Below are 26,485 nucleotides of genomic sequence, written 5' to 3' on the forward strand. Positions count from 1 at the left end.
TGGGAACTCCGATTTCGGGAGGTTTCCTACCATTCCTAGAACTGGTAAGAGTGGCTCACTGTGCTTAAACTACTTGTACAGCAATATAGTTTATGATGAACGTACACTTTCCTCTGGGTGGCAGCGATTCAGAGCGCCGACCCGATGTGCTAGCTGCAGGTTCTTAGCATCACACACGTTGCATCTTGATTATATAAACTTCTCTGATTGACTGTCAAGGTTAAGGTTTTTCACTTGGGTTATGAATGTCCCTTAACCCCGAATACAGTTTCAGTTTACATTCTTGGATTTGGCTGCTTGGTGCTCTTTTAGCTTTGAAGAGGAAGCAACTGAATGCAAATTAATACTTTGGGTCGAGTAGGTTTTTCTTTTTCCGGTACAACTGATTCGTGTTCGTAAGCGCTATCCTTTTCCATTCATAGAGAAAGCTGGTAACACGAATTTTAAATTTTTATTTTATTTTCTACCTTAAGTATCCCGCGGACCCCCTCCTGGGGTAACGTGAACACAGTAAAGCGTTTTCATCAAGTTACTCCGAAGGCTCAATCCACGTCCCTGCACTCGCCAGCAGCCAGTCTCCCGCAGACGCCACTGCGCATGCCCGCGGAGGCCTGACGCGGGGGAACTCCGTCGGGCCGGGGCGGCGCGGCCACGCCCTGCGGGCGCCATGCTGGGTTCGCGCGGCGCGGCGCTGGCGCGGGGCCTGCGGGCCGCGGCGCAGGCGTGGCTGCGGGGCCCGTGCGGCGGCCGTCCCCTAAGCCTGGCGCGCGCAGCCGGCGGGTCTGGCGCGGGGGACCGCCGGCCCTCAGCCGGGCCCGGAGCTGGGACCCGGCCGCACCGCCGATCGCTCAGCTTGGCGGCGGCCGTGGTGGCGTCGGCGCCACGCCCTCTGCAGCCGTACCTGCGCCTCATGCGGTTGGACAAGCCCATCGGTGAGTGCGGGGGCGCGCGGCGCCGCGGCCCTGGGGTTCGCCCGCCGCGGCCCTGGGCGGAGCTGCCCTGGGTGACCGAGCGGGCGTAATAGAAATCAGTTCGCAGGAAAGCCTGGTCCCGCCGCCGGGCGCCGACTGCTTTCGGGCGAGTCACCCGGGGTCACCGGGGACGGGGCTGTGTCTTAGGGAACCTGCCGGCTCTCCTCTGGATCCTGAGCGCCCCGAAGAGCGGAATGAATTCGCTCATCCCTCAAATACTTGCTTAAATGGCGAATAAAAGGAACATTTCTTTCGTTTCCCCTTGTTTGCGTAGACCTATAGTATTGAAGCATTTCCACATTCATTAAGTTTGATCCTCACTATAATCCAGTAACGCCCCCAAGGCAAAGACTACTAAAGTGCTGAAGAAATTAGGCCTCCAGGGCAAAGCCAGATCTGAAGAACCCAGTGTTTTTATGCTGAGGCTCTTTTTTCTGCACCACCGTTAACACAAAGATTTAATTCATTTGAACACGCAGGTACAGTGCTTATGGACTGTCTTTCAGCTCACTGTCGCTTTTTGAAGGAGGATTTCCTTGACCTTTCTTTCTATCTAAAGTAACACTTCTTCACTCTCCCTTTTCCCTCCAATTTTCTTCAGAGCATTCACTAGTAACTAACCCTTTGTACTTATTGGATGATTGACTCCTCCAGTCCAATGTAAATTCTACGTAGATGGGACTTTTTAACCTAGTGCCTATAGCATGCCTAGCTAAAGTAGTTTTGAATGAATTAATAAACTCCTACCACATCGCTTAACTTTAGGGATAAACTATGGAAACTGCTTTCAAAGAGCTTCCGGTCTAATGTAAAAAGGCACATTATTTGGTGAGCTGGAGAAGTATGGGATCAGATATGAGTATGAGTACAAATAGCAAGTGATGCTGACAAAAAAAAAAAATTACTGGGGATCTCCATTTCTGAAAAAAGTTTCAAGAAGAAATTGTACCCCAAAGGACAAGTAGGTTTTGCAGAGGAGGGAAGAGATCTTGGTAAGGAAATATCTTTGCAAAGTCATGTGGAGCACTAAGGATATGAGCCTGACTTGGAAGTCCAGTGGGTATAGAAAGTAGTGGGAGACAAGGCTAGATAAGCATTGGACTAAAGAAGAATGGATCATGGGGAGGGGCAATGGAGTCTAAACTCTGGCTAATCTAGATGGCTATGTTTTGTCATTGCAGTGCATGGAATTACATTCAAATGCTTAGATACATTCACTCCACTTTTGCCAGCTCAGAGCCCAAAATTAACTTTTGGTATCTGAGTTCGTGGATTCAACCTATTTGGTATCAGAGCCCCAAGAGTTTTAACAAAATTGGCAACTAAAATATAAAAGCAAATTAAATGGTAGGAAAGGGGTCATATGACCCCTTGCATTTTGGTGTCAGGTACAGATTGATAAGCATAAGTTTCCAAACTCAGTTCTCATGCAAAGCCAGACTGCAATTCTGTTCTGTGGCCTGTATCACAGAGCTGCAGGCATCCAAGACATTTCAACAGCTACCATTATTCCCAGTTTCACAATTAAACCTCTGGCTTTTACCCTAGTGCCTAGGACATGTCACCACACAGGGAGAAGTTAGAGGGATTATGAGTAAAGCTCTGCAGCCAGACCCCTAGGGTGTTTTTGGTTTTCGTTTTTCTGTCTTGAACTCCCAGGCTGGATGAACTCCCCCTGGTTATGTGCACTAATAGTTCTCCTATCACAAAAAAGATTATAGCTATCTTTTTACTAGTCAGTAAGCATATAAAATCTAAGACATAATTGTGATCTACTTAAAGACAACAATCTTGTTCTGATTTGGCATTCAATAAATATTTGTTGAATTTACTGAGTAAACAGGTAACGGGTGGAAACTTAAAAGTAAAAATTTAACATGAAATATCATAACATCATATGTGAATGAATATGAGTTACAGAGTTAGAAGCATGCCCTATAGTTCAGAGTAGGTAAAATCACTGTGGCTGAAGTAGTTAGGAAATACTGTTGAAAGTGGGATAAGAATTGAGCCTTAAAGGTTGGATATAGTTATATAACTAAAATGGAGAGAGGATACTATTCCAGAAACAGTTAGTGACAGAGAAATCTTGCTTGGTCAAGAGAGAAACGGAGTCAGTAAGTGAACAAGACGTGCAGTGGAGTTAGTGCTACAAATCAGGTTGGAGTCTGAATAGGGAGCATTTTTATGCCCAGGCTATGGACTCTGACCTTTTCCCCTATAGAGAGTAGAACCCTTGGGTATGAATCTCTATGCTGCCCATTTGAGAAATCTTTTAAAATTACTTCACTTCCTGGGCCTTCATTGCTCATCTATGAAATGAAGATACTAATAATGACTTTGTAGTAGTGTCATGAAAATTCATTAATATATGTCCAGTGCTTAGAATAGTCCTGGAATATAGTAAGTGCTTACGAAATGTTAGGCATTATTACTTCAGAAGTGGAGATTAGAGAAGATTGTGTTAATAGTATTATATATGTTAAGAAGTTGTCAACATATATGCTTTGGTCTAAATAAGGTGAGTGCAAAACTTTTCAGACACTTATTAATAGTACTGTGTTATAATTCATTCAATAAAGTTTTTGAGCCCTTGCCATATTCCAGGAAAAATAAATTGACAGTAGTAGAATTCCAGGTTTGCTATGTCTTTATTTAATTTCTTCTTTCGTGGGGTAATTAAAAACATTTTTTTATTATCTCTTAAAAAAAATAAATACATAGATCACACACAATGTTACGTTAAAAAATATAAGAGATTCCCATATACCCCACTCCCCACACCCCCCACTCCTCCCACATCAACAACGTCTTTCATTAGTGTGGTACATTCATTGCATTTGATGAATATGTTTTGGAGCACTGCTACATAGCATGGATTATGGTTTACATTGTAGTTTACCCTCTCTCCCAGTCCATTCATTGAGTTATGGCAGGATATTTAATGTCCAGCATCTGTCCCAGCAGTATCATTTAGGACAACTCCAAGTCCTGAAAATGCCCCCATATCGCACCTCTTTTTCCCTCTCCCTGCCTTCAGCAGCTCCTGTGGCCACTGTCTCCACATCAATGATATAATTTCTTCCATTGCTAGAGTCACAATAATTCTGTAGTAGAATATAAGAACAATCTAATCCATATTTTATTCCTCCATCCTGAGCTTTTTGTTCGTTTATTTACTTTGTTGATCTTGTTATCTTTCTAAACCAAAGTGGGTTTCCTTGTTTTTGAGAATAGAATACAGCTTCTTTCAAATGGATTATAGTTCCCCTCATTACAGGGAAGTCTCAGCAGGTGGCACTCTTTCCACTAAATGGTCATTGTAATTTTTGTTTTGCTCTATTTATGGGTGATTATGCTGCCATGAAAATAATGTGTAATTGGTGAATGCATCTTAGACTCAATTTACAAAGGCTCTTTGATCTGCCATAGCCTCTTGGAAATTGCTTATTTTATTTCACCTCTCCAGAGACATATTCCTTCTTCTACAATACACATTTCTCCTCTCCCCACCACCACCACAACTTTCTTACAAAGAGAGTGTAATAAAAGTATCATAAGGAAGGCAGATGGGGGGCGGGGGTGGTGGGGTTGAATGGGACCTCATATATTTTTTTTAATGTAATTTAAAAATAATAATAATAAATAAATATTAAAAAAAAATTTATCATGTGAACCACTAAAAAAATAAAATAAAATAAAATAAAAAAAAAAAAAAGGAAGGCAGAAAACAATTATGCAGGCAGTCTATTTTACTTTTATTGCTTGTTTAACTTTGTTTCTTCCTTTTGATTTATAAGCTGGGTAAGAAAGAGACCAGCTCTTTGTTAGTCACCATTGTATTCCCTGTTCCTGGCACAGAATATATGCTTTATAAATATTTGTAAATGAGCAAGGCTTAAACTTAATGATGCTTAAACATGATTATAGAGACTTTATTCATTTGACCATTTTTCTGTAACATTTGATCTTTCTTTAGCCCCGTAATTCTTTTTCTCTTACATTCCTAAGTAGGGAAAGGAAGCACAAAATTTATCTAATAGGCACCATATCTAAACAGTAGTTGGAAGACTTTCTTTTGGAAGTAGAACACCTATTAACGTTTATGTGTGAAGTCATATATCCATACAATCTATTTTATTTTAGCTTAATTTCAGCTAGGTTATGGGCTAAATTCCAATAATTATTCCTATTTATGCATGTGGTTGCAAAATATTCAATACAAAATAACAAAATTTTAAGGTAATAAGTCCCTCCCAAGACCTTTTTAGTTTATTGTACTAACAACAGTAAAGGGAGTTTTTATTAATTTTTTTGAGTAGGTAATATTAATATATGTATATCATACAAATTTTGGAAGGTGCAGTGGTATAGAGTGAGTAATAAGTCTCCTACCTCTGTGCCCCAGCTACCCATTTCTCCTCTTCGTAACAATTCTTATCAATCTAATGTATCCTTCCTACATGAATATATTAACATTCAAATATAAGTATGTCTATATTTATATCTGTAAATATCTGTATTCCTCCCACTCCCCAACATGCATGGTAGCTACTACACAGGCTGTTTTATACTTAGTTTTGTTTTTTTCCTCCATTTAACAGTGTAACTTGCAGATCACTTTGTATTAGTACACTGATAGAGAATTGCCTGGTTTTTTAATGACTCCATTATAATCCATTTAATGGATATACTGTATAATTTATTTAACATCTACTGTTGACCTAAATTTATAATGTTTTCAGTCTTTTACTAGTGCATATGTCAAATATGTACCTTATAAAGTAAACCTGAAGAAGAATTTCTGGGTCAGTGAGTATGTGTACTTATAATTTGGGTAAAACTTTTCAAAATGGCCTCTATAATAGTTGGATGGTTTTGTGATCCCATCAGAAATATGCAAGAGTACCCAACTCTCCATGGTGTATTGACTTTTTTTCCTTATCATGTTTTTCTTTTTTTTATTGTCTTTTTTTTTTTTAAAGATACATAGATCACCAAAAATGTTACATTAAAAATATAAGAGGTGCCCATATATCCCAAACCCCACTCCTCCCACATCAACAACCTCTTTCATCATTGTGGCACATTCATTGCATTTGGTGAATATGTTTTGGAGCACTGCTGCAGTTCATGGATTATAGTTTACATTGTAGTTTACCCTCTCTCCCAGTGCATTCAGTGGGTTATGGCAGAATATATAATGCCCATCATCTGTCCCTGAAATATCATTTAGGACAACTCCAAGTCCTGAAAAATGCCCCCACATCACATCTCTTCTTCCCTCTCCCTGCCCTCACCAACTACTGTGGCCTCTGTCTCCATATCAGTGCTCTGGTATATTGACTTTTGAGTTTTGCCAATCCGATCTGGCAAAATGTTACCTTAGTGTAGTTTTAATGTGCAGTTCTCGAATTTGAGTATCTTTTCATTTGTATAAGACCTATTTGTATTTCTTTTTCTGTGAACCATCTGTATGGTTTTGTCCATTTTTAAATTGAATTATCGATTTCTTCTCAATTTATAATAGCTCTTTACATATTAGATTAGGGAAAATAGTTCCTTGTGATATTTGCAAATTTATCTTATCAGTTTGTCGTATGTTTTTTGACTTTGTTTATAGTGTTTTTACTTCTTTGGGATATGGTATTTAAACAAATGAAGACAGTTAACAAATTTGAATTTGTACCTTTTTTGTTTTTTTTATTTTTACTAGGAACCTGGCTGCTGTATCTGCCATGTACCTGGAGCATTGGCTTGGCAGCTGACCCGGGTTGTTTTCCAGACTGGTACATGTTATCCCTCTTTGGTACTGGAGCTGTTCTGATGCGTGGAGCAGGCTGTACTATTAATGACATGTGGGACAAGGACTATGATAAAAAGGTAGCTTCTTCCTGGAAAGGAACAGAGAGTCTCCTCTTAAATCTGCAGAATTACCATGGTGGCATCACTTTTGAATACCACATAAAACAAAAGATTATTTAGTATCTCCACTGAAATCCAACATAAGAAGTGTTCATATCAGTCAAATAATTGGTGTTAAAAAGTGCAATGTAGATCTATTCTCAAAAAAAGAGTGACCATAGGGTCCACTTACTTCATTTTTACTAAGCGAATTAAAATTTGGAGGACTGAGGGTAAGGATATTAGGAGTGAAGGGGTAAATCCATCCCAAACCTGTGAGTATATGAATAACTGTCATCCCTCCTTCTAAATATATTGTGTAGCTATAACTAGTCTTAGTAAATCAAACTTAATTTAAATTAACCAAAGCAGGCCTATTAACATTTACTATAATTGATTTTTTAAAAAGTATACTTTTATTCTTTATCTTCTCCTTAGCAAAGTAATGCATACTTTTATTCTGAAAAATTCACAGAGTTCAGAAGCTAGGAGATGAATCTCCCTTATCCCCTCCTTCAACCCCCCTGAGAAAATTTCATTTGGCAGTTTGATGTGTTATATTCCTCTAAATTAATATGTATAATTATTTCTTTGTTCCTTAACAGATAATTATTCTTTCAAGGGAAGGGGTCATCTTTTTTTGCCTTTTATCCTAGCACCAGTGCCACAATAACTACAAGATCATTAAATGCTTGAGTAAATAATCTAGTGAAGTCTGAATTTAAAATAAACCTATAGTGAACTTTTATATAAAATGAATAATTACCCCTAGTTTTCCTTTCATATAAGTCTAAATTTTCTATAAGCAAGGTATACCTGTAATTTTTAGTTTACAGACAGTGTCACATTGATATATTTTAAAATTTTAAAACATTCATTGAGTACTTGATACTTGTGAGACACAGTGACAGGTTCTAGGATTGCATGAATTAAGTACAACATTCCTGACCCCACAGTTTAGTAATTATAATACAGTGGCACCTCTTTCAACATCGTGGGACATTCATTGCATTTGGTGAATACATTTTAGAGCACTGCTGCACCACATGGATAATGATTTATGTTGTAGTTTACACTCTCCCCCAGTCCACCCAGTGGGCCATGGCAGGACATAACAATATCTAGCATCTTTCCCTGCAGTACCACCCAGGACAACTCCAAATCCTGAAAATGCTCCCACATCATATCTCTTCTTCCCTCTTCTTACCATCAGCAGCTACCATGGCCACTTTCTCCACATCAATGCTACAATTTCTTCCATTACTAATCACAATAGTTCCATAGTAACATATCAGTAAGTCACTCTAATCCATACTCTATTCCTCCATCCTGTGGACCCTGGGATGGTTTTGTCCAGTACACTCTATATCGAGAGATGACTTAGATTCCACATGGATGATGGAGGCAATTCTTCTGCTTGCAGTTGTAGGCACTCTTGGCTCCCTGGTTTGGTTGACCTTTTTCACCTCCCCGTTAGCTGGCCGGGGTAAGTCCAATAAACCAGAGGGTAGGAGTTGCAAGTCTGCTAAGGCTCAGGGCCTGGCTGTCACATGAACAGTCCAGAGATTCAGGTCTCCTGAGTATACACCAACCTTTGAACATGTTTAGAGCAGCTGATCATTCTTTTTAAAAAATATTTGCTAGCTCACTATAAGACTTATAGAAAATGGTAAATAGCCCTTTAATAACTTGTGAGTCATGGGTCTGTTTACCCAAGTGAATATCTGAGATTAAATATTTGAAAAACGTTTTGTTCCCAGTAATCTACAAAATCTAATTAAGACCTGTGACTTTGGTCAATAGGAAACTTGAAGATGAAATGCAAAATTTATAATTTCTAAGTTGTTTCAACTTATTTGGTAGACAGGCTCTACCCTAAAACTTTCAGTCCCTCACTTTCACTAGTGTTAAAACTAATTACCTAGGGAAGTGGATGTGGCTTAAGTGATAAGTTCCCTGCCTATCATATGGGAGGACCTGGGTTCAATCCCTGGGGCCTCCTGGTGAAAAAGAAGAGAAGGTGTGCCTGCATGACAAGCCAGTGCCCGTGTGGTGAGCTGAGTGCCTGTGCAGTGAGCCAAGTGCCCCCATGGAGAGCTGAGTGCCCACACATATACCCACAGAGTGAGCCAAGTGCCTGCATGGTGAGCCAAGTGCCCAAGTGATGAGCTGAATGCCCATGTGAGTGTCCACATGGTGAGCTTAGTGCCCGTGTGGTGAGCCAAGTGCCCACATGGTGAACTGAATGCCCATGCAGTGAGCTAAGTGCCCACATGAGTGCCTGCGTGATGAGCCAGTGCCCCTGTGGTGAGCCGAGTGCCCGCATGAGTTCCCACCTGGTGAGATGAGTGCCCGCATGGACAGCCAATGCCCAAGTGGTGAGCCGAGTGCCCACGTGGTTAGCTAGTGCCCGTGCAAGTAAGTCACACAGCAAGATGATGACACAACAACAGAGATGAAGGGGAGAGTCAAGGTGACGCTCAGCAGAGACCAGGAACTGAGGTGGCACAATTGACAGGGAACCTCTCTCCACGTCAGAGGTCCCCAGGATCAAATCCTGGTGAATCCTAGAGGAGAAAGATGAGAAGAGAAGATAAAAAGAGAAAAAGATACAGAAGATCACACAGTGAATGGACACAGACAGCAAAAACAGCTGGGTGGTGGGGAGGGGAAGAAAAAGGGAGAGAGGGAGGGAAGGAGGGAGGGAGAGAGGAAGGAAGAAGGAGGGAGGAAGGAAGGAAGGAAAAGGAAGGGAGGAAGGAAGAAAAAAAGGAAGGGAGGAAGGAAGGAGGGAAGGAAACCTTAAAAAAAAAACTAATTTCCTAAATTTTGACTTCTGCTTCTGGGAAGATGGGGTAGATGTGTTTTTCCCTATTCCTTACACTAAGTGTGAATAAAAATCCAGGGCATTATATATAAAATGAACATAAGATGACTATAGAGATGGAGAGAAGGCAACAGACTAGCAAGGTTTTTACAACCCGAGAAATGACCCATTGGTGAGTTTTCTGGATTTTCTTTTTTGTCTCATATATTTCAGACCTAAAGTAGAATTTGGCAACCTAGAAATTCTGATGAGTGCAGACAAAACAATAAACACCTACTAGCAGAAAGACCAGGAAATGGGCAGCCTAACAAGACGGAACACTTTTAGACAGTAGCCACTTTACTTCAGCCAAACACCATAGAGAAGAAAAGAAAACACGTCAGCATAGATCAAATGGGGAATCTAGACTTCTACCCTTGCCAGGCAATAACAAGGTACTCCAAACTCCCTGTTAGAGTGGTGTCAGAAGTGGCTGAGTAGGGAACTGAGACTTTCTTCCCCACCAGGCAGTAACAAGCTCCCACTCTCTCCACAGCATAGTGGAGACCACATGGGGAATCTAGACTCCTACACACCCAAAATTAATGAGGCATCCTTCCCACTCTTGTGGTATCAGAGGCAGCCTACTAGAGATTCAGGACTTCCACCAGCACCCAGCAGTAACAAGGTTCCCTTCCCCCCATGGCCTCTATGGAGGGCACATAGAGAGTTGAAATTTTGTATTCCTACCCCTCTGCACTAGGGAGCTATCAGGAGAGGACTGGTGGGGAGGCAGAATTCTTACCCATACTCAACAGAAATGAGGAACCCCTACCTCTGGCATCAGTGAAGGTCAAATGGGAAATTTGGACATTTGTCCCCCCCCCCCCACCCCATGCACCAGTGCTGTCAAAAAAAACCCCAAAAAGCTAAAATGAAAATCTTAATATAATACCCAAAATGTTCAGTTTTCAATAAAACACTCATCATACCAAGAGCCAAGAAAACCTCAACTTCAATGAAAGGAGGCTATCAATAGCTAGATACTAGTACTCAGACAACAGAGATGTTAGATTATCTGACAAAGCTTTTAAAACACCTGTCATAAATATGTTTCAACAAGCGTTTAAGAACATGCTTGACACAAATGAAAAAATATTGGGCCTCAGTGAAGGGAAAAAAGAAGAACCAAACGGAAATTTTAGAACTGAAAAATATAATAATGACAATAAGAGAGTCAGTGGCTGGGCTCTATGGCAGAATGGTGAGGACTGTGGAATCAGTGAACTGGGAGAACAATAGAAATTACCCAATCTGAAAAAAAGAAAATAGACTGGAAAAAAAAAAAGTGAACAGCCCCAGGATCTGTGGGGCTATAACAAAAGATTGAATGTTTATGTCATCAGAATGCTAGAAGGAAGGGAAAAGGTGGGTAGGACTGAAAAAATACTTAAAGAAATGACTGAAAACTTCCCGAATTTGGCAAAAGACATGAACTATAGAGACAAGAATCTAAGCAAACCCCAAACAGGATAAATTTAAAGAAATCCACACTAAGACTCATCAATAACAGAACGATAATAGGAAAAATCTCCAAAATACTTGAAAACTAAAACACATACTTCCAAGTAAACCATGGATCAAAGAAGAAGTCTCAAGGAAAAATTTTAATAATACATTAAATTGAGTGAAAAGGAAAATAACATGTCAAAATTTATGGGATACAACCAAAGCAGTGCTGAGGGGAGATTTTATAGCACTATACATATATTAGAAAAGAGAACAAGCCTTAAATTAATATAAACTCCCACCTCAACAACCTAGAAAAAGAAGGCAAAATAAACCCAAAGCAAACAAAAAGCAGGAAATAGTAAATATAAAAGCAGAAATAAATTAAATTGAAAACAGAAACAATAGAGAAAATCAGTTAAACTGATAGCTGGTTCTATGAAAAGATCAATTGAAAATCTTTAGCAAAACTGACACACAAAAAAGAAAAGATACAAATTAGCAATATCAGAAATGAAATAGGACATATCACTATATACCTTGCAGATGCCAAAAGGATAATAAAGGAATACCAAAAACAACCCTAAATTTGACTACTTGGATGAATCAGTTAGTAGAAAAACAAATTGTGAAAAAACACATTGGGAAGTGGATTTTTGCCAACGGATAGGGTGTTCACCTACCACATGGGAGGTCCAAGGTTAAAACACAGGGCCTCCAGACCTGTGTGATGAGCTGGCCCACACAGGGGTGTCCCCTGCATAGGGGAGCCCTTTGCGCAAGGAGGGCGCCCCGTAAGGAGAGCCGCCTAGGGCGAAAGAAAGTCCAGCCTGCCCAAGAATGGCACCGCACACACGGAGAGCTGACACAACAACAAGGTGACGCAGCAAAAGGAAACTGATTCCTGGTGCCGCTGATAAGGATAGAAGCGGTCACAGAAGAACACACAGCGAATGGACACAGAGCAGACAGGGTGGGGCGGGGGGGGGGATGTCAGTGGAAGGGAAGAGAAATAATCTTTAAAAAAGAAAAAAGGAAAAGACGTTGGCCTCTACCAAAATGCCACAAATCTAATCAATGAAGGTTCTGCTCTTTGTTAAGACATTAGATTATTAGATGTTGCAAGTAAAGGGGAAGTTAGTAGATCAACTTGTTATGTTGGCCACTGCTACTTGAGGTCCAAATGTCAGTTAAGAAAGAAGGAGAGAGAATTGTGATATTTGGGGATGGGTGGGTGTAAACTCTCTGGGGAAGGGTAAACATGAATGAGGCTCTGAGAAGGGGAGTAGATTTGTAGGTGTGGTGTGGAATGAGGCCTGTGACAGGGAAATGATTGGACTCTGTGGAGATATGTGTTTCATAGCTTTTCCTGGACCAGACCAAAACTGGTTAAATTGCATGTGTGTATTGAATAAAAATGGTTGGATTTTAAAAAAATTGTAGGTTTTGCCCAACTGTTGGCAAAGGTGCAAACACAATTCAGTGGAGGAAAGATAGCCTCTTTGACAAATGATGCAGGAGTAAGTGGACATCCATAGGAAAAACAAAAACAAAAGAAACACCTCAACTTAAGTCATGTTTCATACTCATTTGCTCAAATTGGGTCATGGACTTAACTGTGAAACATAAAACTTAAAAAAAAATTGGAGAAAATCCTTAGGATTTAGAGCTAGGGAAAGAGTTCTTAAACTTGACTCCAAAAACATGATCCATAAGTGGAAAAGACTTCATCAATGTTAAAAACTTTTGGGAGCAGATGTAGCTCAGTGTTTGAGCACCTGCTTCTCATGTACAAGGTTCTGGGTTTGATCTCCAGTACCTCCTTAAAAAAAATGAAAGCATTCAATATGTGAATGACTCTGTTAAAAGGTTCAAAAGACAAGCAGCACACTGGGAGAAAATATTTGCAAACCACATATCCAACAAAAAGCTAATATCTAGAATATATTTTAAAATGCTCAACACTCAACAAACAATTCAATTAGGAAATGAGCAAAAGATCTGAAGAGATATTTCACTGAAGAGATTTTTACAAATAACAAATAAGTACATGCAAAGCTGTTCAGCATCCTTTGCCTTTAGAGAAATGCAAATTAAAATCACAATGAGGGGGAAGTGACTGTGGCTCAATCAGTTGGACTCTCATCTACCATATGGGAGGTCCTGGGTTCACGTCCTGGGGCCTCCTTGTGAAGGCAAGCTGGCCCATGCGAGATGACACAACAAAGGGAGACAAGCAGACACAGAAAAAATGCACAGTGAATGGTCACAGAACAGACAGCAAAAAACAAGCTGCAAGGGAGGAAAAAATAAATAAATAAATCTTTTTAAAAAACACCACAGTGAGGTACTTACATACTCTTCAGAATGATTAAAATTTAAAAATAGTGAAAATACCAAATACTGACTATAGCAGTTTGGTGTTGTTTATAAATTGCAAAAATAGATATTGGATTGTGTTTGTAAACTGGTCTGTTCCTCTAGGCGTTTTTGATTGTATTAAATTCAGAGGTTTCACATTGACTTGATTAAATTATGATTGAGGGATTGATTTGGCCACGTTAGTGGGACATTGGGTCCCTGCCCAGGGACTCAGAGAGAAAATGACAGAAGAGGGAGTTTGAGTTTTCATGCGGAAGCCCTGGGGGAGAGCCGAGCTGTTCACCTGATAATTTGCAGCTGAGGAGAGCAGAGCCCTGAAAAACAGAGGAAGCCTGGAAAGAAACGAGCCCTGGGGAGGGAAAACCCTTATGCTAGCCTACAGCTGAGATTGGAAGGAGCTGGAACCACAGAGCCTTAGGAGGAAGAGGAAGGCTAAACCTTCACAGAAACTAGCAGCCATCTTGCTCCAATACTGGCAACAGACTTTGGTGAGAAAAATAACTGACTCTTTATGACCTTGTGCCTGCAAGCTTCTACCCCAAATACCCTCTATAAAAACCAATAGCTTTCTGGTACTTTGCATCAGCACCCCTTTGGTTGACTAATATACTGACAATAATGTGTGCAGAAACTGTACCACTCGTGTGTTACTGGTGGGAATGTAAATTGTACAGCCACTCTGGAACACAGTTTGGTAGTTTTTTAAAAAACTAAGCATGCAGCTATTATACAACCTAGCAGATGCACTCCTGGGCATTTATCACAGAGAAATTAAAACTTAGGTTTACATAAAACCCTGTACATGAATATTTATAGCAGGTTTATTCATAATAGCCCCAAACAACCCAGATGATCAACAGGTAAATGATTAAATAAGTTGTGGTAAATCTGAACCATGGAAAACTACTCAGCAATATAATGGAATGAATTATTGATACACACAGCAACCTGGGTAAATCTCCAGAGATTTATGCTGAGAGAAAAAAGTCAATGCCAAAAGTTTAACACTGTGTGATTCCATTCATATAACATTCTTGAAATTACAAAATTATAGAAATGGACAGCAGATTAGATGCCAGGAGTTAAAGAAGGGACAGGGTTAGTAGGTAAGGGGATTTGGCTGTAAAAGGGCAGCATGTGGGATCCTAGTGGTGGGGAAAATGTTCTTAAGTATACCAGTGTCAGTGTCTTGGTTGTTATATTGTACTACAGTTTTTCTTTTAGGGAAAACTGGGTAAAGAGTTCGTGGGATCTCTGTGTTATTTCTTAAAATGGCATGTGAATCTACAACTATCTCAAAAGAAAAAGTTTAATGAAGCTAATTATACATCTTAAATAGATCAGTTTTGTATGAATATAATATATTCAAGCCAACCATCTTTTTCCTTTTTTTAATTAATAAAGTATGACCATTTTAATGCCCTACTAAGTGATTTTATCCTCCCTCATGCAGTTTTTCCCTGTTTTGAAGAGTCCAAATTCTACATTAACATAGACAAAGCACTAAATGAATGCTTTATAGCTATTGAGGTGGTTTTACTAACATGAATTTTTTTTTTCATTTAAAAATTTTTATTGAAGTTTATCATTCATACATGAACATACATAAAAAGTGTATAGTGAAAGTGCTAACATGAATTTTAAAGTGTTACATGCATCTTTTTTAAAAAAAGATTATTTTTATTTATTCCCCCCAACTCGTTTGAGGTTGCTGTCTGCTTTCTTTGTCCATTTGCCATGTGATTTCTTTGTCTGCTCATCTTCTCTTTAGGAGCACCAGGAACCAAACCTGGGACCTCCCATGTGAAAGAGAGGAACTCAGTCACTTGAGCCACTTCAGCTCCCTGATTTATTGTGTCTCTCATTGTCTTTCCTCTTTGTATCTCTTTTGTGTCATCTTGTTGGATCAACTCACCACACCTGTCTGTCGCTCCAGCTTGCCTTCTCCAGGAGGCACTGGGAACCGAACCCAGGACCTCCCATGCGGTAGGCGGGAGCTCAATCACTTGAGCCTCACCTGCTTTCTACATGTATTTCTTTTAAAGGATGAATTAAAAACCTTGGCCAAATTATAATGCTTACCTCATTATTTCTTAAAGGTTTATATCATTACGGTACATATTTATGGCTCAAGGTTTTACTTGATGTACATGATAATTGCTAATGCATTAGTAAATTAGTTATTTACTAACATTAAATTATAAGTGGATTTCTATTAGTGTATATGGGTTAAGTGTGTTTTGTTGATGTTGTATAATTCACTAGCCATATGATCAACTGATAAACATAAGGTCCACAAACATTGAAATAATCTCAATATACATCTATTAATGATTTGGTTTTGTAGGCTTTGAATATGCTGGTTTCTTAGAATGTGTTTTATCATGTAGATTGTTTTTAGTCTTTTGATAGAGTGCTTGTTTATTTTCTGCTTTCAAATTAAACTAGGTAAATTTACCACAAGGGCAGAATAATTTTGTGGTGAGTAGTATCGTCATTGGACTTGACTAACTGTGCCACCACTTAGCACTGTGTGACCTTGGAAAGGTACTGAGCCTCAGTTTCATGAAAGTTGGAAATAGCAAGAATTTGTGAATGGTTGAAAGACAAGATGGTTATAAGGATTCAATGATTAATAGATAGCACTTAGAATAGTGGCACATTATAACCACTAGGTAAATATTAGCATGCCTGAAACAAATATAAAACACAAATATCATTAACAATTTCAAACTAAATTAGGGATAAAAGATTCAGTTCTGGTAGTCTAACCAGGATGAGTCATTACTCACAGTTTTGAAAAGTTATTTTATTATGCAGTGATACATTATATAAATTGGTTCAGCAAAGTTTCTGTAAATGACCAGATAGCAAGTATTTTAGAGTTTGCAGGCCATATGGTCTTTGTCAAAATTACTCAGCTCTTCATTGGAGCCTGAAAGCAGCCATAGATAATATGTAAGCAAATAAGCATGGCTGTATTTCAATAAAACTGTATTTATGGGCACTAAAATTTGAATTCATATAAATTTCCTGTGTCACAATGCATTATTATTCTTTTGACTTGTTTTTAACCATTTAAAACTCAAACCATTTTAACCCATCTGCTCATGGGCCATACAAAAATAGGCAGCAGAACAGATTTGGCCCACGGGCCATAGTTTGCCGACCCCTAATATAAATCATACAAAAATATGTTAAATTATTAATAGATAATATTATTGCATACTGTGTGCCTCAGTTCTGCATTTACCCTGTAAAGTATGCACTATTATTTTTTTCTTTCTTTTTTAGCAGGTATGTAACCTAAGGCTGAAAAACATAAAGTAATTTGCCCATATTCACACAGCTAATAAACAAATGGAGTTGGATTAAAATACTGGGCTCTCTGATCCCAGATTCCAAGTTCTTAACTTCTGGCAATATTAGATATTTGGTTGTTTTTAACTCTGACATAGTCACATTTCATGATCAGTCAGAAGGAAAAAAACAGCTAAAGTGTGTTTGTCTACATAACAGCTCATTCTTACTATGAATTTGCTCTTTGTATTTTAGGTGAGAACTTGAATCAATATAAGATTATAGACTCATTCTTAAGAGGCCTAGCAAAAGCAGTCTCAATTACAGACTCAGATTATGTCTCTTCTTTCTTCACATCTGATTTCTGATTGCATTGCTTCCCATGATCAAGACTTCTTGTGATATCATCTTTATTTAATATTTCCTCTTTTCATGTTTCCTGAGAATTCTCTTCTTCTTCTTCTTCTTTTCTCTATGGAAATTGAACATACTTGCTCAGCTGAGTAGCTAGAAAAGAAAGTTGCTTTGTTTTGTTTCTTTGGAGTTGGGAGAGAACAGGGAATGATAGGAATTTTGATTCTTTTCAAAACAATTTCAAATTTGAAGTTTTGATTCTTGGCAGTACTTCAAATATTAATATGTATCTTTTATTCGTATTTGTATCTTTAGTGCCTACTAAAGGGCAGTCTCGGAATTAAATGTTTAAATGAGTGAATCATTACGTGAGGTAAATAATGTGTTTTTCATGTGTTAAGGTTACAAGGACAGCAAATCGACCAATAGCTGCTGGAGACATTTCAACCTTTCAATCCTTTGTCTTTCTTGGGGGACAGCTGACCTTGGCACTGGGTGTTCTTCTGTGTCTGAATTACTACAGGTATATTAAATATGGTTTTCATAGTCATATATTAAAGTTCTCCTTTGAAATAGAGGTAAAAGGAATACAAGAAAATTGAAGTATCTGTAACAGAGTTGTTTATTGGATACATATTGAACATCTATAAGTTAGCAAGTGTAAATAAGTCACCACACATTGTAAAATATTTTCAAGCAAAGGAATTAGATTAGAATTTAATTTATTTGCATTACCTTCAGTATTTGCACATGCACTTCTATATATTTGTCTAAGTGTATGCATGTGTACACCCACACACACGTCTTTGTGTAATTTTATTTATGCTGACTATCTCTGAAGTAGATAAAAACAGAGGAGATTATACTCATTTTCCCAGGGCCATGCTCCTTACCAATCAATAACAGAAGGAAAAAAATGGGAGGACTAATTCCTATATCTCTTAGACAGACAGAATTAAACTTTTATGGATCAAATGGCTGCTTACAAAGAGCTTCAATGAGAAGGAAAGTGACAGAAACACTGGGGGACATCAGTAAATGAGTGTTGCTTTATAGTGATGATTATGTATGATTTGCCCTCATGGCAACAGAAATAGGAAAACACTTTGGAAAGTGATTCTTGGAGTAGTGATGTTAGGAAAGCTTGAGGTACCTCAGAGCATCTTATATTATCATCTTTTCATAGATACTTTGTGACCTCAACATTTTCTAGAGAAGTTATACCTGTGCTCTCACACATATAGGGAAGGGTATTTGAATCTTTTCTCTATTAAGATGTCTCAGTTTACTAGATGCCTTAATACTTGAATCTAGTTAAGAGAGAAACTAGAATTTAATATTATAAGATGGACTCTAGAGCAATTGTCTTGAATCCTGGCTCTGCCACTGACAAGCTGTATGACAATTAGCAAGTTGTTTATTTCTTTGGACTTTAGTTTCCTAGTCTATAAAACAAGGAGAATAAAATTACCTACCTCTTAGAGTTGTGAAGATTAAAATGAGTTCACATTTGCAAAGCACCTAGAATAGTGCCTAATACATGAAAGTACTATATTTGTTAGCTATTATTATTTTTGTTTGGTTGTTCTGTAACACATAATATATTTCCTAAGTATCATTATAATAGGAAAAGTAAAAGTCTAGGAAGAGAATTTTACATAAAAATATAATTGGTTAATAAATATTTTCCAATTAGTGTTGCTGTTGTCGTTGTCTTAAAGTATTTGGTGATATACAAGAGATGGTAACATTAATCTTTTAATGTGTTTTCCTGATTTCAGTATAGCTCTGGGAGCAGCATCCCTTCTTCTTGTCATCACCTACCCGCTAATGAAAAGAATTACATACTGGCCTCAATTAGCCTTGGGTGAGCTTGAAATAACTCTTAAGTATTTCTTTTGATACTCAAACTATTTTGTTGATAATGTGGCAGAGATAAAATGTCAAGCCAGTCATAACAGTTTCCAAACCAAGAAAAGATTTTTATAGTTTAAAAAAGGGCAATTAGCAGTATTTATTGGGTAAGAATCTGCATATTTATTAAGAATATCATCATCATCATTATTCATCTCTGAAATGCTCTTTTTAAAAATCTAGGTATGCCATGTTAAAGAAAAAAAAGCAACAAGAACCCTACCCAGCTCTTCAGGTAGCTGACCTGAATGCCCTGAAGAATTGGCAGGAGAACAGAGTTTGAAAATGTGCGATAGCTCAGATAGCTCCTTTTCCATACAGCCTTCCTTAAAATTCCCGGGGAAAAAACTAGCCATTCTCCCTCTCTGGACTCCCATAGCACTTCAGTGTAGCACTTACTCATTTTAACTTTAATCCAACAAGAACATTGGATTATTCTTTGTCTCCACATCAGTAAATTGTATATGTCTCAAAGATAAGGCATTCTTTACATATTGCCCAGCATCTAGCGTTGTACCTGGCATATCACAAGTATTCAATAAATATTTGTTGGTAGAAAGAGAGGATGGTAGGTAGATAAGTCTAAATCTGTTGCAAAAATATCTGCTTCCAACATTTATTTTCTGTTTTTTGGTTCTTTGAACTGTATTCTAATTTAAAAATGAACCAAGAAATTGATGCAAGTCTGACTTGTTAAAAAGTTGGAGTAGAATATTTATTTTTTTCTGAGATACTCTCATTCAACATTCTTTCTTTTCATTATTAAAAAAAAGTAGGAAATTATTTTCTCAGCTGACCTTTTAGTGAGAGGAACATTAACATTTCCTATCTACTAGATAATATATTTACTTCAAAGATTTATTGGACCTCTCCTTTTGCCAGGAAGACCACCAAATATTAGGAAAACAAAAATTGCTAAGACACATTCCCCGTCTTTAAGGAGCTAAAGAAGGAGACAACAGGTAAACAGGTAATTGCTGAACAATGAGGCAGGCTTGAGTGCTATGGAACAAAGGAGAGGCAACTAATCATTTGATCAGGGATCATTCTGAGTAGATATAAATGATATAGGAGGAGGAAAGGGGTTTGAGACACATTGAGTTTGAGATATCTGAGGGATGTGCAGATATCCAGCAGGCAGTCCAGTATCTAGTCCGAAGCTTAGAAAAGAGATTAGGCTAGTGAATAGAGATTTAGGAGTTGCCAAATGTAGGTGTTGGTTTTCAGTCCTCTGAGAGGATTGTAGAATAAATAAGGATTGTAGAGTAAACAAGAATTTATTATTTATCTTGTTTCTGTATCTTGTAGGGGAGGTAGAATGGTAATGGACAGAACATGGGTTTTTGAGTCTAGTAGATCTAAATCCAACCCCAGCATCAACTATGTATTGACTGTTCTAGGATAAATGTTGTTCCCATTAAACTTCAGCTATGTTATTTTTGATTAATTAACCTCTCTGAGCCTGTATCCTTATCTATAAAATGGAGCTAATAACTACTGTGGAAGCTGAGAGGACATAATGAAGGAACATGTAGAATACAGCATATGCAGAGCCTAATACAAAGCAAGCACTTAGTGTGTGCTGGTACTGCTCTCCTTTCCTTTGGAATTCTAAAGTTTATTTAGTCTTAGTCCCTTCTTTGTGTTTTACTTACTGTAGGGTTGACTTTTAATTGGGGAGCATTACTTGGATGGTCTGCTATTAAGGGCTCCTGTGATCCATCTGTTTGCCTGCCCCTTTATTTTTCTGGAATAATGTGGACACTAATATATGATACTATCTATGCACATCAGGTAAGGAAATTATATCTTTTTCTTAACTTTGGTTTAGACATTTGTTTCCCTTTTAGGAACTTTAAAATAAGAAAATTAAGGGAAAAGTGTTTTTTCTTAAAAGAAAATCACAGTTCCTTGGTTCCAACAAAGAAAATGTTTTAAGTTTTAAGTTTACAGAAAAATCATGTATAAAATAGAGTTCCCATATACCACCCTATATTTAACACCTTGTGTTAGTGTGGTACATTTATTACAATTCATGGAAGAACATTTTTAAAATTATACTATTCACTATAGTCCATCATTTACAATAGGGTTCACTGTGTTGTACAGTCCCATTTTTGTTTCATGTTTATGTGTATTATTATAGAGCTCAATTTATTTAATTTTACTTAAAAACATTTAAATAGTATTTACTATATGCTGGTCACTGTTTTAAATACTATTTTATACAATTACTAATTGAATGCTCATGACAACTGAGAGAAAGCTACTATTAAGAAAACAAGTGCAGAGGAATAACTTTTCTGTGTCTCACAGCTAGTGGGTGACAGAGTTGAGACTCTCCAGAGTCTGCATTTAACCAGTATCCTCTACTGCCTTTCCTTTATGCCTTCAATCACTGTGTTAATCTGTTTTTTCACATAAGTGTCTTAGTTTGCCAGAGCTGCTATCACAAATACCTCAAATGGGATTTTGCTTAACAGCAGGAATTCATTGGCTACAGTTTCAGAGCCTAGAAGTCCAAAATCAAGATACTGGCCAGGCTTGTTTTCTCCCAGAGCCTTGTAGCATTCTGGTGCTGGCTGCCAATAATCCTTGAGGTTCCGCAGCTTGTACTCTGTGTCCTGTTGTGTCACAGTGTCCTCTCCTTTCTGGCTGCTGTCATTTTCGGGTACTCTTTTTAAGGCTTTTTTAAGTTGGCCATACCTTAACTAAAAATTACATCTTCAATAACATTTCTATAAGAGGTTCACATCTACAGTGATGCAGATTTAAGATTAAGAACATGTGTTTGTTGGGGTACATAATTCAACCTACCTTAGTTAGTATTAGGTAAACATTTTCCCATGTTTTTCCTGATTCTTACTCTTACTTTAAAACTGCATATAGCCATTGATTTAATATGCCATAACTTTTTAAAGACCTGTTTGTCTATTTTGGCCATTTAAGTTTTTATTTCTTAATTTTCACAATTATAAATAATACTGTTCTAATCACATCCATCTTTATGAATAAGAGTTTTAGGTTTTTTCCTACTATTTCTATCTGAATTTCATCCTGCTTTTTTTCCATTAACCTATCCCTCCTTGTACCATATTTGTATTACTATGAAAAATTTCACCAGATCTGTACTTAGCCTGGTTTCCTGAAGTGAAGCTTGAATGACAGTTTAGGAGAGATGCCTATACTTAAAAAAAAATATTTTTTTAAATTAGAGAAGTCAGTTTTTTTAATCATGTAGAGAAAATACATGTAGAAAATATAGCATTCCCATATGATGCCTATACTTTTTTGTAGTAAGATCTGGAATTAGTGGTTATAACAATTGTCCTCCAATTAGATTACCTTTTTTTCCAATAAAACACCACATACTCCTTGACATTTTTGTGGTTTATATAATTAAAGATGCAGGACTCATTTCATTCTGGACTTGAGCAGCTGTTCAGGGCTCAGGTCTCTTCAGCTGCAAATTATCAGGCGAATGGCTCAGTTCTCTCCCTGGGCCTCCAGCATCCAAAATAAACTCTGTGTTCTCCTTCTCTGTGCATTTACTTCCCTGTCTTTGATCGAGCATCCATTTATATAGCCCATAAATGTGGGTGGGGGGCAGGGACTCAAACCTAGTCGCCCTAATGATGTGGTCAAATAAAACACCCTAATCTTGGTTTAATAAAGTAAAAGTGAAACCTCTGAATCTAATACAATCTAATATGCCCAGAGGAACAGACCAGTTTACAAAAATCCAGTATCTATTTTTAGACTTCATAACCAATGCCAAACAGTCACAGCAAGTCAGCATTTTTCTACATCTGTGAGTTTAGTAAGATTTAAAATGTTTAAGAAAGTATTGAGATTTGAACTCTAATGTGGAAAGGAGCTCTGTGAGGAATTGGAGTTGGGTTTCATCCTAATAAAATGCAAAAGTGTAGTTAAGCATCACTATAGGGCTATAAGAAATGGAATGGTGAGTAAAAGAAGGTAATTTCAGCAGTAACATTTAACTTTGATTTGATGTGCACATTCGTTATTGATCACCTATGTTCATTAGCTGCTGTCATCTTTCACAGCTTATGGTATATCTACATGTCCATTATTATTTCTTCTAGAATTAGGTAGTGGTGATGGTTGCCCAGCTTTGTGAATATACTAAAGCCACCAAATTGTACACTTGAAAATGGTGAATTTTATGTTATGTGAATGCTATCTCATTTTAAAAAGACTCTCATTACTTTCTGATATTAGGACAAAAAAGATGATGCTCTTATTGGTCTGAAATCAACGGCGCTGCGGTTCAATGAAAACACCAAGCAGTGGCTCAGTGGCTTCAGTCTGGCAATGCTGGGGGCACTGAGCCTGGTGGGAGTGAACTGTGAACAGACCGCTCCCTACTACGCTGCCCTGGCCGTTGTCGGGGCCCACCTGGCTCATCAGGTTTGACAGTTTTCTTATTTTTCACTTCATTTTATCCTTGGTATAAATTAGAAAAAGTATTTAAATGACATGCCTTCTGTGTTCATTGAGCAAGATACTTCTTGTCATGAATAACTCAGCTTGTACTACCTTGAACCATCCCCTCCCCTGCTCCAAATTATCATATAATAAAGCTAACTGTTATTTTAGAAAAATAATATAAACCTAAATAAGGGTTTCCCCCTGAGAATATTCTCTGGTTGTCCTGGAATTACTTCTGATGCATGTCTGAAATAATTTCAATAATTTCTAAAGGTTGTGGGTTGAGTTGAATTACTCTAAAAGAAAAGTAATCAAAAACTGCTTTTGAAAACTCTGGGTTTCTAGTGATGGTAAACAAACTTAATTCATCAGTTTGGGTCCCATAACATAAGAGACCAAGACCAGATAAGAAATGAAATGTCAAACATGTCAGGGCTCTGCCTAGACAACGGGAAACTGTCATTTCAGGGTGTTAATCTAGCACCCAATCGCCTAAACCCCACAAGGATATATTGAGATTCTACATTATTGATTTTTGTAACTGGATGAACTAAATCCAATTTTAGTTAAATAGGTTGCTAGAAAATGGACTGTCTCTTTGTATCAGTGTTATTTTCATTTAATAGAATCCAAAAGGTTTTAGTGAATCTGTATTTAGATCATCTTTTTAATGCAGATTATTAAAAATTATATGTCAATATAGGCAAGACTTCCACAATATAGTATGAATGAAACTAAAATTTGATGTCCATAAACAAACCATATGCTGTATCACCTTAATTGTTTTCCTCACTGGGAAAACTAAAAAAAATAATGAATGGATGATTCTTCATGATTCTACCATTTTCCATTGCAGAATTTCTCAGCACCTCCTTTGGTTCATAACTAAACTCCATGAGTATTTCAGCATCTTTTGCTACAGAATCATTAGTTGATTGTCTGGCTAGGTTAAGGGATGTGTAGTAACATTTAAGTACTTGGATATTAGACATCAGAGAAAGGCAAAAATTAGGAGGATAGTCACAAATATTATAAGAAATATTTGGTACCCACTTTATATTGTAAATTGCATTTGTGCTCCTCAGTCCAGTCCTTGATGCAGCATTTTAAGATGGACATAGCCTTCTACTATTTGAAGAATGGAAATCTGCTTACCACATAATAAATAAGAGTTGAGAAAATTAGGGATGCCGAATTGTAGTGAAGAATAAGACAGAGACATGAGACTTACTTGATGTATTTGTGGGGCTGCGATGGGGCAAAAAGGGTATTTTTGTTCCAGGTCACTAGAAGTAGTTCTCAATACCCCTTCTCTCTGTGAGGGGGAAAATATTTGAAAATGGTGTGGGAGATTTTTGGATTTATAATAAATTGGATAGGAGGCACTAGAGGATTTAATGAATGAGGTATATTTTAAATATCTTTCACTGAACCAGACAACCCTGCACAATAGAGAGTTGCCTGCCTTAAATGTGACTTTTTCTCCTGTTGAAAATCATTGGTCCAGAGAATAAATCTGGCACTAGAGGGTAGGAATTGTGGGGAAACAGATTTTAGATTAGTCAGTGTAAGGATGAGTTTTCCAAATCTAACTAAAATAGCAAGGATTGCCTCTCAAAGCATTCATGTTCCCCTCTACTGGAAGTTTTTAGGGCATAACTTGAATGACCCCCAGTGAGAGATTGGTAGATATTTCTACCCTGGGAAACAGGATGAGATACCATTTTCATGTTTGCTTTGATGTGTTCATCAGTGATACCAAAAAGTCATTTCCACTGCATGCCATACTAGGTACTAATGAAGCATTATGTTATTCTTTTACAGATTTACACTTTAGACATCCACAGACCTGAAGATTGTTGGGATAAATTTACCTCAAACCAAACATTAGGACTAATAATTTTTTTAGGAATTGTCCTTGGAAATTTGTGGAAAGAAAAGAAAACAAAAGAAGTAAAGAAAAGTATAGATAGTAAATCATAAAATTAGCAAATGAAGTTTAGGAATTTTTAAAGCAAATTTTTACAAAACACTTTCAGGTATTGTTACCACAAAATTAAATTTGCATAAACCATCTTTTACAATATATTAAAGAATTAAGAGCCAGACGTTGACGATTTGGAGAGAATTTGCCTAGATGTTAGTTCTACCATTTGCTAGCAAAATTCTTCCCCTGTTCTTAGAAATCAGGGGCTCTTCAAGCTCTGAGATGGCCTTCAGTGCTGGAGTCAGTGCATTCTTCTGCTCATTGTAATTCTTATTTGAAGTGATGGAAATTATGAGTTTTGGCGCTTAAAAAAAAGCTGATGTGTATATCATCTAAATGAATGTATCTATAGGAAAATGGACTCCTTTTAAAGGGAAAAAATAAAAGTTGCTGTGGTAGGTTAGGGCTTACTATTCTTTGTGACTTTTACATCCTGCCAAAAACTTCTAATTCAGGAAACGATTCTACTTTTTCATGTTTTAGGAGAATTTAAATAAACATGTAAAATTTTTACAAACTATGCCCATATATCCTGCTGTTGCTTCCAACTCTGGCATTTATTTGGGAGACCTGGTCTATGTGCACACAGTAACTAGAGCAGGCAGTGAGTCAGTCACCAGGGACTGCCTGTTTTCATTTCTACTTATATATATACTTTTATATTATTCAATTATAATTTATAGGAGAGTTCAGACAAGATGCTTTGTATAATTTTAGTCTTCTTAAATTCATTGAGAGCTGCGTTGTGACCCAGCATAGGGTCTATCTTGGAGAAAGATCCATTAGCACATTAGAAGAATGTGTAACCTGCTTATTTGGAGTCACATGTTCTGTATATGTCTGTCAGGTCCATCTTGTTTATCATATTGTTCAGATTCTCTGTTTCCTTGTTGATCTTCTGTCTAG

The 26,485-nt window shown here is 37.6% G+C and overlaps 1 protein-coding gene across 1 annotated transcript; it reads left to right on the forward strand.

Annotated features, from left to right (window-relative positions):
• The first annotated feature begins 653 nt into the window (after nt 1-653).
• On the forward strand, nt 654-26,099 carry COQ2 (coenzyme Q2, polyprenyltransferase). Its single transcript, XM_058296299.2, has 7 exons — nt 654-932; nt 6,688-6,854; nt 17,628-17,749; nt 19,008-19,093; nt 20,801-20,934; nt 23,383-23,571; nt 25,417-26,099. The coding sequence occupies exons 1-7, from the start codon at nt 668-670 to the stop codon at nt 25,573-25,575; spliced, it is 1,122 nt and encodes a 373-aa protein (XP_058152282.1). The 5' UTR covers nt 654-667; the 3' UTR covers nt 25,576-26,099.
• The last annotated feature ends 386 nt before the right edge of the window (nt 26,100-26,485 follow it).

This window comes from Dasypus novemcinctus, chromosome 1 (assembly GCF_030445035.2).
Source record: "Dasypus novemcinctus isolate mDasNov1 chromosome 1, mDasNov1.1.hap2, whole genome shotgun sequence".
Lineage (NCBI taxonomy): Eukaryota > Metazoa > Chordata > Mammalia > Cingulata > Dasypodidae > Dasypus > Dasypus novemcinctus.

What these genes read in the sequence shown, in the direction of transcription:
- COQ2 (XM_058296299.2), top strand. Translation starts at nt 668, where the DNA reads ATGCTGGGTTCGCGCGGCGCGGCGCTGGCGCGGGGCCTGCGGGCCGCG. An exon ending in CTGGCCTCAATTAGCCTTGG is followed by an intron (nt 19,094 to 20,800) that starts GTGAGCTTGAAA and finishes TACTTACTGTAG; the next exon opens with GGTTGACTTTTAATTGGGGA. An exon ending in ATACTATCTATGCACATCAG is followed by an intron (nt 20,935 to 23,382) that starts GTAAGGAAATTA and finishes TTCTGATATTAG; the next exon opens with GACAAAAAAGATGATGCTCT.